The 15,039-nt window shown below is 39.5% G+C and overlaps 1 protein-coding gene across 2 annotated transcripts in view; it reads right to left on the reverse strand.

Annotated features, from left to right (window-relative positions):
• Positions 1-15,039, reverse strand: part of MAPRE2 (microtubule associated protein RP/EB family member 2) — a 100,379-nt gene that overhangs the window by 69,302 nt on the left and 16,038 nt on the right. The window contains exon 2 of one of the 2 annotated variants that reach the window (XM_065889668.1): positions 833-960. The exons of the other annotated variant lie outside the window; for it this stretch is intronic. Coding sequence (XP_065745740.1) covers positions 833-960 — 128 coding nt within the window. The remainder of the gene's footprint in view (positions 1-832; positions 961-15,039) is intronic. 2 annotated transcript variants of the gene reach the window in all.

The raw sequence follows: 15,039 nt of genomic DNA on the forward strand, positions 1-15,039 counted from the left end.
AAGTTTAGCTCAATACGCATTCCCTGCAGACCTACGTTATAGCAGGCAGGCAGGGTGCCACCGCAGACACATGACAAAGGATGAAACACAGTCCTGTCCTCAAGCGCTCTGGGTACCTTCAGGGGAGTAAGAGCTGGACCTTCCAACACAGTGTGGCATGCATTATTCTGCAAGGGTGGGCACAGTGCTCCATGAACACTGTGGAGCCTGGGAGATCTGGGGAACCCTTCGGGGGGCGGGTGACAACCGAGTTGGATTTTAAAGTGTGAATGAGATTTTACTGCAAATGAAAAGAAGGGCAAAGGGAGCCTGAAAAAAAGCTGTGGGACGCAAAAGGGAAGGAGTCTTTAGGGAACAGAGTATTTTGTGGGACTGAGGCACAGGCGAGAGAGATGTGGAGGATGATGACACCAAGGAGATGGGTTGCAGCCAGAACAGAAAGGACCTTATCAGCCACATCAAGGAGTGGATTTTATCCTGTAGGAAGGACAATGTGGAGCCTGGAAGGTTTTTAAGGAGAGGTGTTGCAGGACCCAATCTGCATATTAGGAGGAGACATGTGGTGGCTGACAGGGGGTGATGGAGAAGAGGCTGGGAGACCAGTTACAGAGCTTAAGCGAGACCATTCATAACATGTGTCGTGGAGGCTCGATGCTCTTAGGTGGTCATCATTTTCCCCATATGTTCTTCAATTATATCTGGGCTTTCCCCCTTTAATTATATATTAATACGGATACATATATTTTTTCCTATCCAAAATACATCATCTGTGGTTCATAAAATCACATTCCACACGACAGTGAGTAAATGTTTATGTAAAAGGATCTCTTACCTGAACAAAGCTGTTCCACTTTTGTGTAGTTTAGAGATACTATGTCATTAACCCAGGCAATGATGTCATGTCGGCTCATAGTCTCCTGGGTTATCGAGGTAGAATACACGTTGACTGCCATTCCCCAGCTAGAAAAAACAAACAGTTTATTTACCTACAAGGAAAAAAATTAACTCAGAAAGATGACAGACATCCATTCAAGCTCTGGATCCCTGACAGAACTCTAAGGCTTGTAAAAGTCCTGCTCTGGCTAAGCCCTTTCTCTTCCCTTTGTCTCTCTTCTATGTGTTTGCTATTATATGGTTAAATCTCATATATTGTTCGTGCAGTATCATTTTTTGTCTCCCTCAGCTTGACTCCAATGTTCTTCAGGTTCTGAGATTCCTAATCTCTCATGTAATTTAGTGAGTCACTTAGAAGGTAAGTTGGGGAATTCCCTGGTGGTCCTGTGGTTAGGACTCCATGCTCTGACTGCCAAGGGCCTGGGTTCTATCCCTGGATGAGGAACTAAGATCCCATGAGACGCGCGGCCCAGGCAAAAAAAAAAAAAAAAAAAAAAAGAAAAAAAAGAAAGTGAGTTGGGAATATTTTTTATCAGCTTTAGAGAAAAGGAAATTCACTTTAGAAACAGGTTACAAAAACACTCCATTAGAAAAAAATCCTTGGGACTTCCCTGGTGGCACAGTGGTTAAGAATCCACCTGCCAATGCGGGGGACATGGGTTCTAGCCCTGGTCCGGGAAGATCCCACATGCCGCGGAGCAGCTAAGCCCGTGCGCCACAACTACTGAATCTGTGCTTTAGAGCCCGAGAGCCACAACTACTGGGCCCACATGCCACAACTACAGAAGCCCGCGTGCCTAGAGCCCATGCTCCGCAACAAGAGAAGCCATCACAATGAGAAGCCCGCGCACCGCAATGAAGAGTAGCCCCCACTCGCCACAACTAGAGAAAGCCTGCGTGCAGCAACGAAGACCAAACACAGCCAAAAATAAATAAATTAATTTATTAAAAAAAAAAAAAGAAAAAGAAAAGTCCTCACCTGATAGTCTCTATCAGTCTCTAAAAGCTTTGGATAAAGCCTTGAAAAAATATATATACAAAAAGTATTTGGATAATCTGGAAGTCTTGCCTGACTGCACAAGTCTTCCTTTCAGCTATGATTGTTAATATACTCCTTCTGACCATTTCATGACACTTACTATTTCCCCCAACTTTTCGCAGGAGGAGCACACATTGGCCATAGAAAAGGTAACAGAAAAGGTTTGTTTTGCTTAAAATGCTTTGATAGCTAGAGTTTGGTGTAATTGGTTTCCTTTTCTTAATTAATAAACTTTATTTTTTAGAGCAGCTTTAGGTTCACTGCAAAATTGAGTGGAATGTACAGAGTTTTCCCACATACCCCCCTGTCCTCCACTGCCCCCCTCCAATCTCCCCAACTGGCTGGTACATGTTAAAATTGGTGAACCTACAATGATACATTATCCCTCAGGTCCCATAGTTTACATTAGGTTCACTCTTGGTGTTATACATTGTGCAGGCTGTGACAAATGTACAGTGCCATGTATCCACCACTGTAGTACCATACAGAATAGCTTCAGTGCCCTAAAAATCCTCTGTGTTCTGCTGATTCATCCCTCCCTCCCACCATTCCTGGAAAACACTGATTTCTTTTAATGTCTCCATAGTTTTACCTTTTCCAGAATGTCACATAGTTGGAACCATAGACTGGCTTCTTTCAGTAATGCCCATTTAAAGTGCCTCCATGCCTTTTCATGGCTTGAGAGCTCACTTCTTTTTAGCGCTGAATAATACTGCACTGTCTCAATGTACCACTCACCTACTGAAAGACATCTTGGTTGCCATCAAGTTTTGGCAATTATGAATAAAGCTGCTATAAATATCCACGTGCAGGTTTTTATAAGTTTTCATTCATTTGGGTAAATACCAAACAGCATGACTAATGGGTTGCAATGGTAAGAGTATATTCAATTTTATAAGAAATTACCAAACTGTCTTGCAAAGTCGCTGCACCATTTTGCATTCCCAACAGCAATGAAGTTACTATAGACTAGTTTGCATTTTCTAGAATTTTCTATAAATAGAATCATATAGTATATACATTTGTATGGCTTCTTTCATAAAACTGTGAGATCCATGCTGCACTGTGTATCAGTAGTTCACACCTTTTCATTGCTGAGTAGTGCTCCATTGTATGCATATATTGAGTTTGCTTATTCATTTACCTGTTGATGGACATTTGGGTTGTTTACAGTTTGGGGCTATTATAAATAAAGTTATTATGAACATTAAAAAAAAAAGAAAGTTCTGGGACTTCCCTGGTGGCGCAGTGGTTGAGAATCCGCCCGCCGGTGCACAGGACACAGGTTCGATTCCTGGTCTGGGGGGGATCCCGCATGCCACAGAGCAACTAGGCCCGTGTGCCTGCACTCTGAAGCCCGTGAGCCACGACTGCTGGGCCCGCGCGCCTGGAGCCCGTGCTCTGCAGCAGGGGAGACCACCACGGTGGGAGGCCTGCGCACCAGCGGCAAAGGGTGGCCCCCACTCGTCGCAGCTGGAGGGGGCCCACACGCAGTAGCGGGGACCCAACACAGCCAAAAAATAAAATAAATAAATAAAGGAACGTTCCTATTGCTTCATATCCTCACCAAAATTTGGTATTGTCGGTATTTTGGATTTTGGCCATTCTAATAGGTGTACAGTGGTAACAAATTCTTTTTAATATTTAAACCTGGTTGAAATTTTGCAATTTTACTAATTTTGTACAATTATACCACGTAATTTTTTATAAAATGTGTGTATATATATATATATATATATATACACTTTTATTTTGAAAGTTTTCTGATATATGCGAAAGGAGAGAGAACAGAATAACAAATCAGTTGTGTTCACTTCTTGGTTTCAACAATTATCTATACTTGGCCAATCTTGTTTCATTTATATTCCCATCAACACTCCCATCCTCCCACCCTCCATCTCCCAAGCCAGATTACTTTGAAGTAAATGCCAAGCATTATATGATCTCACCTCTAAGTATTTTTGTATGTGTCTCTAAAAGATAAGGACATTAAAAAGAAAACAAAACAACAGCATTATCACACCTAAAAATAAAATTTCTTAATATCATCAAATATGCATTATAATTGTTTCACTTTGTTTGAATCTGAATTCAAATAAGATTCATACATTGTGACTCTTTGATATGTACTTTCTTTTATCTATAGGTTTCTTCTCCATTTCTAATATTTCCCTTGCATTTAAAAAAACTGTTGTTGAAGGAATGGGTTGTTTGTCTTGTAGAATTTCCACAATCTAGATTTTTCTCGCTGCATCCCATTGGTGTCTTTTAACATATTCCTCTGTCCCTTGTATTCCCAGAAACTGGTAATTTGACCTAGAAGCTTGCTCTGATTCAAGTTCTAATGGAGGAGAGGGGACAAGACTATTTCATGCAGTGTTTCAACTTCCATCAGGAAACACATACTGTCTGACTGACTCCTTAAGTGATATAGTTAGCCATTGATGGTATCTGCCTAGGTCCAACAACTCTTTAGAGACTTCAAAGTGATAGTCTATTATTCATTCTTTTTTCTTAAATTGAAGTATAGTTGATTTATAATGTTGTATACATCAAAGTGATTCAGTCATACATACATACATATATATCCCTATGTATTCTTTTCAGATTCTTTTCCATTATAGGTTATTTCAAGTTATTGAATATATTTCCCTGTGCTCTACAGTAGGTCCCTGTCGTTTATCTATTTTATACTTACTAGTGTGTACATGTTAATCCCAAACTCCTAATTTATCCCTCCCCCTGCCCCCTGCCCCTTTTCCCTTTGGTAACCATGAGTTTGTTTTCCATGTCTGTGAGTCTGTTTCTGTTTTGTAAATAAGTTCAGTTGCATTTTTTTTTTTTAGATTCCACATGTAAGTGACATCATGTGATATTTGTCTTTCTCTGTCAGACTTACTCCACTTAGTGTGATAATCTCTAGATCCATCCATGTTGCTGCAAATGGCATTATTTCATTTTTTATGGCTGAGTAATATTTCATTTTATACACACACACATACACACACACACACCTGTTGATGGACACTTAGGTTGCTTCCATGTCTTGGCTATTATAAGTAGTGCTGCTATGAACAATGGGGTCCATGGATCTTTTCGAATTAGAGTTTTCCTCTTTCCTGGATATATGCCCAGGAGTGGTATTGCTGGATCATATGGTAACTTTATTTTTAGTTTTTTAAGGACCCTCCATATTGTTCTCCATAGTGGCTGCACCAATTCACATTCCCACCAACAGGGTAGGAGGGTTCCCTTTTCCCTACACCCTGTCTAGCATTTATTATTTGTAGACTTCTTGTTGATGGCCATTCTGACCAGTGTGAGGTGGTACCTAATTGTAGTTTTGACTTGCATTTCTCTAATAATGAACGATGTTGAACATCTTTTCATGTGCCTATTGGCCATCTATATGTCTTCTTTGGAGAAATGTCTATTTAGATCTTCTGCCCATTTTGTATTGGGTTGTTTGTTTTTTGATACTGAGCTACATGAGCTGTTTGTATATTTAGGAAATTAAGCCCTTGTCAGTTGCATTGTTTGCAAATCTTTTCTCCCATGGTATTTTCGTTTTGTTTATGGTTCCCTTTGCTGTGCAAAAGCTTATAAGTTTGATCAGGTCCCATTTGTTTATTTTTGCTTTTACTTCTATGACCTTAGGAGACTGATCTAAGAAGGTATTGCTACGATTTATGTCAGAGAATGTTTTGCCTATGTTCTCTTCTAAGAGCTTTATAGTGTCACATCTTATATTTAAGTCTTTAAGCCATCTTGGGTTTATTTATTTTTTATAAATTTATTTATTTATTTTAGGCTGCGTTGGGTCTTTGTTGCTGTGTGTGGGCTTTTTCTAATTGTGGTGAGCGGGGGGCCTACTCTTCGTTGTGGTGCACGGGCTTCTCATCGCAGTGGCTTCTCTTGTTGCGAAGTACAGGCTCTAGGTGTGTGGGCTTCAGTAGTTGTGGCACGTGGGCTCAGTAGTTGTGGCTTGCAGGCTCTAGAGCACAGGCTCAGTAGTGGTGGCGCACGGGCTTAGTTGCTCTGTGGCATGTGGGATCTTCCTGGACCAGGGCTTGAACCCATGTCCCCTGCATTGGCAGGCAGATTCTTAACCACTGTGCCACCAGGAAAGTCTGAGTTTATTTTTGTGTATGGTGTAAGAGAGTGTTCTAACTTCACTGATTTACATGTGGCTGTTCAGCTTTCCTAACACCACTTGCTGAAGAGACTGTCTTTTCTCCATTTTATATTCTTGCCTCCTTTGTCGAACACTAGTTAACCGTAGGTATGTGGGTTTATTTCTGGGCTCTCTATTCTGTTTCATTGATCCATATGTCTGTTTTTGTGCCAATACCACACTGTTTTGATTACTGTAGCTTTGTAGTATTGTCTGAAATCCATGAGGGTTATGCCTCCAGCTTTGTTCTTTTTCCTCAGGATTGCTTTGGCAATTCTGGGTCTTTTGTGGTTCCATATAAGTTTTAGGATTACTTGTTCTAGTTGTGTGAAAAATGTCATGGGTAATTTGATAGGGATGGCATTAAACCTGTAGATTGCTTTGGGTAGTAGGGCCATTTTAACAATATTAATCCTTCCAATCCAAGAGCATGAGCTACCTTTCCATTTCTTTGAATGATCTTCAATTTCCTTTATCAATGTTTTATAGCTCTTAGCCTGTAAGTCTCTAACCTCCTTGGTCAGTTTTATTCCTAAGTCTTTTTATTTTTGATGCAATTTTAAAAGGGATTTTTTTTTTCTTTCTCTTTCTGATACTTCATTATTAGTGTAAAAAAGCACAACAGATTTCTGTATATAAATCTTGTATCATGATACCTTGCTGAATTTGTTTATCAGTTCTAACAGTTTTTGTGTGGAGTCTTTAGGGTTTTCTATAGAGTTTCATGTCATCTGCATATAATGACAATTGTATCACTTCCCTTGCAATTTGGACTTTTATTTCATTTTCTTGTCCAACTGCTGTGGCTAGGCCTTCCAATACTATGTTGAATAGAAGTGGTGAGAGTGGGCATCCTTGTCTTGTTCCAGAATTTAGTGGAAAGGTTTTCAGCTTTTCACTGTTGAGTATCATGTTGGCTGTGGGTTTGTCATAAATAGCTTCTATTATGTTGAAATACGTTCCCTCTATACCCATTTAGGTGAGAGTTTTTATCATGAATGGATGTTGAATTTCATCAAATATTTTCCCTGCATCTATTGAAATGATCATGTGGTTTTTGTCTTTTCTTTTGTTGATGTGGTGTATCACACTAATTGATTTGCACATGTTGAACCATCCTCATGACCCTAGGATGAATCCAACTTGATCATGGTGTATGATCCTTTTTATGTGTTGTTGGATCCAGTTTGCTAATATATTGTTGAGGATTTCCACATCTACATTCATCAAAGATATTGGCCTGTAATTTTCTTTTTTGGTAGTGTCTTTGTCTGGTTTTGGTGTCAGGGTGATGGTGGTTTCATAGAATGACTTAGGGAGTGTTCCCTCTTCTTCAGTCTTTTGGAAGAATCTGTGAAGGATCAGTATAAGTTCTTTTTTGCATGTTTGGTAGAATTCCCCAGTGAAGACATCTGGTCCTGGACTTGTGTTTTCAGGGAGTTTTTTAAATTACAGATTCTATTTAACTTCTAGCGATCGGTCTGTTCAAATTATCTACTTCTTCTTGATTCAGTTTGGCTGAGCTGTATGTTTCTAGAAACTTGTCCATTTCTTCTAGGTTGTCCAATCTGGTGGCATTTAATTGTTCATACTATTCTCTTATGATTTTTTGTATTTCTGCAGTATTGGTTGTTATTTCTCCTCTTTCATTTCTTATTTTGTTTATTCGAATCCTCTCTCTTTTCTTCTATTCATTCTTGATTTATTAGCTAGAATAATTCTACAAAGAGAAATTTGCCCTTTGAGATACTGAGCATATAGGAAAGGCAAGATAGATGCCCGATTCTTTCCTTTTATTTACAGATTTTCAAAACAATGAGGTAAGTTCCTAATATTCTCCAAACACCACCAATGAGGTTTTTATTTTTTAAGTGTAATTATGAACTCACGGATTTAAACACATTTGATACGTTTCAATCCAATGCAGTTTATGCCTTTATTCAAACTGGTTTCTAGGTTCTTTTGAGAAGATCCCAGTAGTCTTTGCTAACTTCCCTGCTTTCTGGTATGACAAAATGCTTCAGGCTTGACTTGTACTTTTGCTGCCTTAGACCTAAAACCAGTCATTTCTCCAAGGGTTCCTTATTCCTTTGGTCACAAATGGTATTTAGAGATAATATTTTTAAGCACGACTACATAGGACAGAAAAATCTAGTCTTACGCGTTTTACACAAAACTCTATACATTTATGAAACAGCTGTGTTTGGAATTCTTATTAATCCTAAAGCAACAAAAATCTGCTTTTTACTTAAAGTGTTAAGTAAAGATTTTATTATTTATTGATAGGTATAAAAATAAATATCCACTCATCCCCAGAAGCACCCTTGTCTCTAGATTCTCTTGCCCTGAAGATCTAAAAAAACTCATGTCACTGACATCCCAGATAATGTGACTACGGTAACTGCTTTTCCATAACATTATTAAAAGGTTTTTCATTTTTTGGTTAATAACTTCCACTGTTTTCTTTAGTCTATCACTTAGTAAACAAAACCATTTGCTTTTAGTTACTAGTCAATTTTTAAAATCAACTATGTATATGACATAAAACCTCAGAAAAAAATTCAAAATTTTAAGTGTTTTGGACAGTCTGGTATAATTTTCACATACTGGCATAACTTTTGGCAGTTCACGTACTTTTCTAATGGCTTTGCCTATAGGCAGTAGTGAGAGGCTTTTGCTTTACCAGGCGATGTACTGATGGAGGATGAGGCACCAAGGCCCAGAACTGTGCCAGATGGCATTAAGCCAAGTTGGGATGAAATTTTTGCTCCAGATGACTTAAAAACAAAACTAAATGCAAAGTGGGACAGACACAATCAGATCTGTGTTTTAGAAAGATAATCCATATATAAGTGAGTAAAGATGTTCTGTGGTTAAATAGAAAGAAATGTACAACCAAAGGGCAGGTAGAGGAGTTATGATAGCTTTTAAAAAATCCATAAGAACAAGGAAGCAAGTCATTTGCTGCAGGTTCTGTCGATGAATCACACTCTTTTCTGCACCTTTATTGACAACGTTCACCAAAGGACAACAATCCTTTCATATCAAGACATTCGGCTCACAACAGCAAGTAAAACATTATCTGCCTTCAAGGAGCTCATTAAGATGACCAGGTAAACGGTGGAATAGCACCTGATATTTGCTTTATTAATGCTCCAGTTAATTAGTTACTAGACTCACCACTCTAACCTCTACCACATCCTCATCTCCATCTGACACGACTGCAATCCCTAGAAACCCTGCAGTAAAAACAACCATTGTTAAGGGACCTGTGGGAAAACTAGGATAGAGGACAGAGTAAGGGTGAATCAGTCAAGGTTAGGAATATTTCCTTACATTTTCTAAAATAAAACATTAACAACACATTAAATAGATTTCCATACCTACTTCAAATTAACAGCAATGGACTCAATACAGTTAATTTCTATATACCATCCATGCTGATTAGAATATTCTTATCATCTATCTTGCTCCAAATTTTACCAAGATACTTCTAAATTCATTTCACTTTGTGGTTATCTCTCATTCCCTTTATTAGTTCCTCATCCAAATGTGTGGCACCTTCGGATTTTAGGAGGGAGAGCTGAGTCCCGATTCACTCTCTGCGGAGAGGGAAGTGCTCTTCCCAACCTCTAGTAAGTCAGGGGGCAGCTAACATAGAAAAAGAATTCTATTCCTGCTCTGCCCATCCACTTTTTTCTCCCCCTAATTCCTTCAGAAAAAAGAAAACTTTTTCTTTCTACAGGTGCAACTTCAATACCTTCAAGCGTAAATGATTCAAGTTGAGTCAACAGTTTGTAGAAGAAAATTTATATTTTTCCAAATGTTAAACTCAGGGTTGGTGGAGTTTAACAGTCTTAGCTCTTCTGTAGATATCCACTAGAATCTGAAGATTTCCTTATAATTTCCTGGATGTCAACCTTTATTACAATATAAAGGTGAAAGTACTGGTCCCTGCTTATTCTTCAGAAGTGTTGTGTGGATAACAAAAGGAAATTTTCTATCATTTTAGAGTTAAAGTGATTCCATGCTTCCGTTTTGATTCTTGAAAAAATCCCTTGAGGGGAGCCAGTCAGGAACTGTATTCTTCCCTGACAAATGTGGATTCCTAGTCCTTTTGAAGGTATGAATTAAAACAATTCGAAATATTAATTTTTAAAAAATGTACTGAGTAATTTCCAGAGACTCAGGCAAGTAAAGTAAGTGGCTACGAAAGGTAAGGTAATACCGAATGCTACAGAATAAGGAGCCAATGCACTGTGCATGGTTTATTCTGTTTGGATCTTCAGCATGCCTTTTCCACAGAAATAACTTTATTCTTCGATGACCTGACATCTGTTCTTTAGAACAAGCATTTCTCTCGTTGTCATCCTTGTAAAAAAGGAAGTCAAAGCACCGTCCTCTTATTTGTGGCTTTCAGTCGGAACTTTAACCAGGTCACTATGTGTTTAAAACCTGGTAAGTACCAAAGCACTGAGAGCAGTAGGTAAGGGACAATTTTCTGGCATGTCAGTCTCTGGGTCACATATTTTGAAAATGGCATTGAAATTTTATTTTAAAATGAATTTGCACAGCAGAAATTGACACAACATTGTAAATCAACTATACTTCAATAAAATAAATTTTACGAAATGAATTTGCATCCATTGCTTCTCCTTGAAAGTAAACCAATAATCACCATATAGTTTACACAATTTCTGTGAATGTCCAAATGCCTTTCTGGGAAGCTGGCACTATATATATATATATATATGTATATATATTTTATTTTTACAAGTGAGAGAAACAAAAACACAGAAAAATGAAAATCCCTTCATACCTCGAGCAGGTGAAGTCGTATTTCTGGCTTGTCTGTGGATAGTGACCACTGACACATGCGACTTCAGAACAAGGCCAGCCTCAGGCTGAGGGCCAGTGTGTTGATTTTGCCCCATTTCAATCTTGTATTCAGCACTTGGGGTTGTGGGCAGGAAACGTACGGCAAGTTTATGCCTTGCAGCAGTCGCTCAGCCATAGAAATGAGAAATTACATTTCTGCTACTGAAACAAAAGGAATTTTATGGACTGAGACTTGAGCTCGCCTACTGAAGAGAGCCTGGATAAAGACTTGGCAAGGCCCGAACCGTGGAAACCAAAACATGGATTCTACCACCTTACTAGTCATGGGCCCCTAAACCAGTTACAAAATAGTCCACAGTTGTGTCCAAGAACAAACTGGGCAAGGTTTATTAATTATTCCAGAGGAGTGTCTCTTCAAAATGTAGCAAACACGTAAAATGTCATAGCTAGCATTATATGTGCCCTTCAACTGGAATTATTTCTTATGTAATTCATTTCATCTCTCCGCCCCACCCTTACCAATAGACCACAGCCACACTGTGTACATTTAGGGGGAAACGTGACTGATCACTCCATTTGGAGGAAAACGCAGTGTTTTTTCAGCAGGGCTCACAATAAACCAGGTGTCTCAGGATCCTGGCTCTGATGCTGTTTTGGGTGTGTGGCTGTAAGGAGAGGGGCTTGAGAAATTAATTTTGGGAATGAGGCATATGGAACCTATTTTGATTTTGATTTTTTTTTTTCACAACTATCGTCTGAGTTTGCCAGAATTCCCAAGTTTAGACACGACCATCTGCAGAAGAACTGCCTTCCGTAAGTGGTTGACTTCTGTCTGCTGCTCTGTAAGTAGGCTCTGGCTTTGATTTACCCCAAACGCATTTTGAAGCTGAACCTTTAAAAGCCACCCCCCCACCGCTCCCCTGCCCCACCCCACACACCCTGACTTAAGTTACTTTCTTTATTTCATTCCCTAAAGGAGTCTATACACAACTGGAAATTTCATGTTCAATATAAAATGTTCTGTAAATTCACCCCCCCCCCATGGTAATATACTCTGTTCACACAATTTTGCGCTGACAACTGGACTCATGTCTGTGACCATCTTTCTTCTCTCTCTCTCATAACAATCTGTATTTTCACTGGGGGAAGTAATCCACCTCCACCAGCCTAAGACCTACACATGCAATCCACCCTCTACCCAGTTACAAAACAAAGAACAGACTGGAAAAGAGGTATGAAGAATAATGGCATTTTTCTTTCACCTGGGAAACACATCTTTGAGCTTGGGTACATAAGGATTTCTGAAGTCCATTAATAATCTATAATCTGAGTGGTTTCTTAAGTAACGTCTAAAGGTATCAATGCTTCATAGGAAGCCATGTCCTGCTGACCAAAACGGCTCTGAAGTCTCCATATATGTCAAGGTGGAGAAGTACCTGTGAGTCACAAGAACACTTTCTTTACCAATCACTGGACCTACACTTGGTCTAGGTCAAGGCCTCACCTTTAATTCCCTTCCCACAGGGCTGTCCTTTGGTTCACATTTTTTAGCATTGTCAAGGTTGGCCTGTTCCTACATACTAGGTAAAGGGAGGTGCATTATTTCAAACACACTCGTAAATGTGGCTTTTTACTCAGAAAGAATTTGGGGGGGGGTCATCCTAACAGAAATAGCCATTTTGCAAACACTTCTATGTACCCACAAGTATTATGATAAGAGTTTAAAAGAGATCAAGACAATCACTGATCTAAAAATGAATTATTTCCTTCTCTTACAAGTGGCATCTTTCTAAAGTAACCTGTAAATATACACTGAAGAAAAGAAGTGCATATTTATACCCACTGATTAAATATGGAGACAAAGGAAGGAACTCCAAAAGCTGTTCATCAACCTGAGGGGGGGGATGAAGAGATTGGGTCCCAATGGCAGACATTCACTTAAATGTTAGAGTTTTCCTCTGCAAAGCTTTGTAACAACAGAAATAGATTCTGCCTGAGTGTCTGCTTCCTGGCTCCCTCCTCACAAAAGGCTGATGTGAAATCCCTGTGGCTGTCCCTGATAATGAACTGGGCATCCGTTGGGAGTAACTGCTAAGTGTCCCCTGAACCAGAAACTTCTCCGCCTTTCAGCTGTGCATAATTTATTCTCCAGATTCAATACCGTGAGGGGGAGGATTTAAACATCTCACCAAGGAAAGAGTATCTCCAGATAATTCTCGATTCATCATTTGCTCTTTATTTGCAACCCAGAATATGGGGGCAGGGGGACAGTATTTGGCTGGGGAGGGAGATCAGGATGGAGGGAAGCTGGAGTCACAGAGGGTCTCTGAAAGACAAACACTGACAAGATGAAATCTCCCTGGAGAGACATTCTGGAAACTGTATTGAGTTTCATTGAAAATTGGGTATTAAGGCTTCCATTTAACTTGTGGAATAACTGACGGCTGCATGGACTCTAGGGCTGGGAGGGGAATTTAAGGGGTCATTTATTGTCTTCAGGTAATAATAACACACTTAAGCCACCGTGGGCAGATGTGCATCTGTTTTATTTTTACAGGGCTCTACGACTGTCTTATGGGATGAGACAGACAACGCAAAACGGACTCTTCCAGGCACCAACCCTCCCCAGAGAGCTAAGCGGGAGCAGAGGCCTGGGTGCAGTACTGACTTTAGACAAGGACAGCAGAGAAGCATCAAGATACACCCACAATTATAAAATGCATATATTTTATTAAAACACAGGATGTGAAATATACTAATTTTTCCTCGAAATTAGGCTATTCACAATTTAGAGCTGGTGAAGAAAACCAGTGTAAAAGAACTTTAATACTAAGCTGATTAGAGAAACATTGCATAAAATAGGAGTTTTATCAGAGGGCACATTAGCCTGCTTTTTATTCCAGGCTCTTCCAAGCGGCCTACCATTGCGACTATTAATGTGCCCTTCGTTATCATCCACTGCTTGATGATAATGCTTTTAATCGTGGCGCAAAGCTCCATGTCGTCTCACAATCAGAGGTCCTACCTCCAGCTAATCGTCGCCATCTCCCAGAGAGAATGAACAGAAAATAATACCCTTTTGCAGGGTGTCCATCCCATCTACCATTAACTGTTCCTTCTAAAAACAGAGATCAGGCTCCTTCCTGCCATATCACCAAGTATTCCAAGGGCTATTTTTTAAAAACAGAATATGATTACAACAGATTTCTCCAACCGCCTGCAAAAGGAGACTCTCTAACTAGCCTTGAAAATCAACCTCCACTTAACCTTGTGGTTATCTGCGTGAAGCCCACCAGGGCTTCATTTGCCTTAGCTTGGCTACCCCCAATATTGGAAGGAGATGAAACAGAAATGCAATTTTCAAGATAGCATACACATATGAGTATAACTGAATCACTCTGCTGTACACCTGAAACTAACACAACATTGTAGATCAACTAGACTTCAATAAATTAAAAAACAAAAAAACACTCCTGCATGGCTCCACCCCCTAAAGTCCAGAGAGGGATTGTTTAGCTTGACTGAGATTTTGAGGTCATGCTGAATGATGAAAGACATAGACGACTTGTGTTCATTTATTCAATGTGTTAAAATTGCATGCTAAGTAAAATATTAATTGATTTGTTAAAAGAAAAAAACCAGCATATAAAGGTTTGGGGTTTTAAAATTCAGAATTAACAGTCAATTGCTATGGCCCTGAAATGACTTGGAAACTTGGCTCCTATCCAAGGAGTGAAGAAATTTGGGAATTCTAAAAGTTTTTTGTGGCATTCATAACATTCACGGACATGAATGAAATTCAACTGCGTATAACGGAAGCAAAAAGTTTAAAGCCATAAGCACACATACACACACACACACACACACACACACACACACACGCACGCCATATGGTCAGAAATGCAACTGATTATAACTGATTACATTTGCCTAAATGTCCATCTGTTTCAAACAGTGAGTGGCTTGGTCCATGCTCTGAAAATAACTTCAATGACCCAGAGCTCATTCCCATGCCACAGGCTTGGCTGGCCTCCTCAGGGCACCAACTTTTGCCCAGTCCCCCCCGCCCCTCCTCAACTTGGCTCCGGGTACA

The sequence above is a fragment of the Phocoena phocoena genome, chromosome 13, assembly GCF_963924675.1.
Source record: "Phocoena phocoena chromosome 13, mPhoPho1.1, whole genome shotgun sequence".
NCBI classification, from domain to species: Eukaryota; Metazoa; Chordata; class Mammalia; order Artiodactyla; family Phocoenidae; genus Phocoena; species Phocoena phocoena.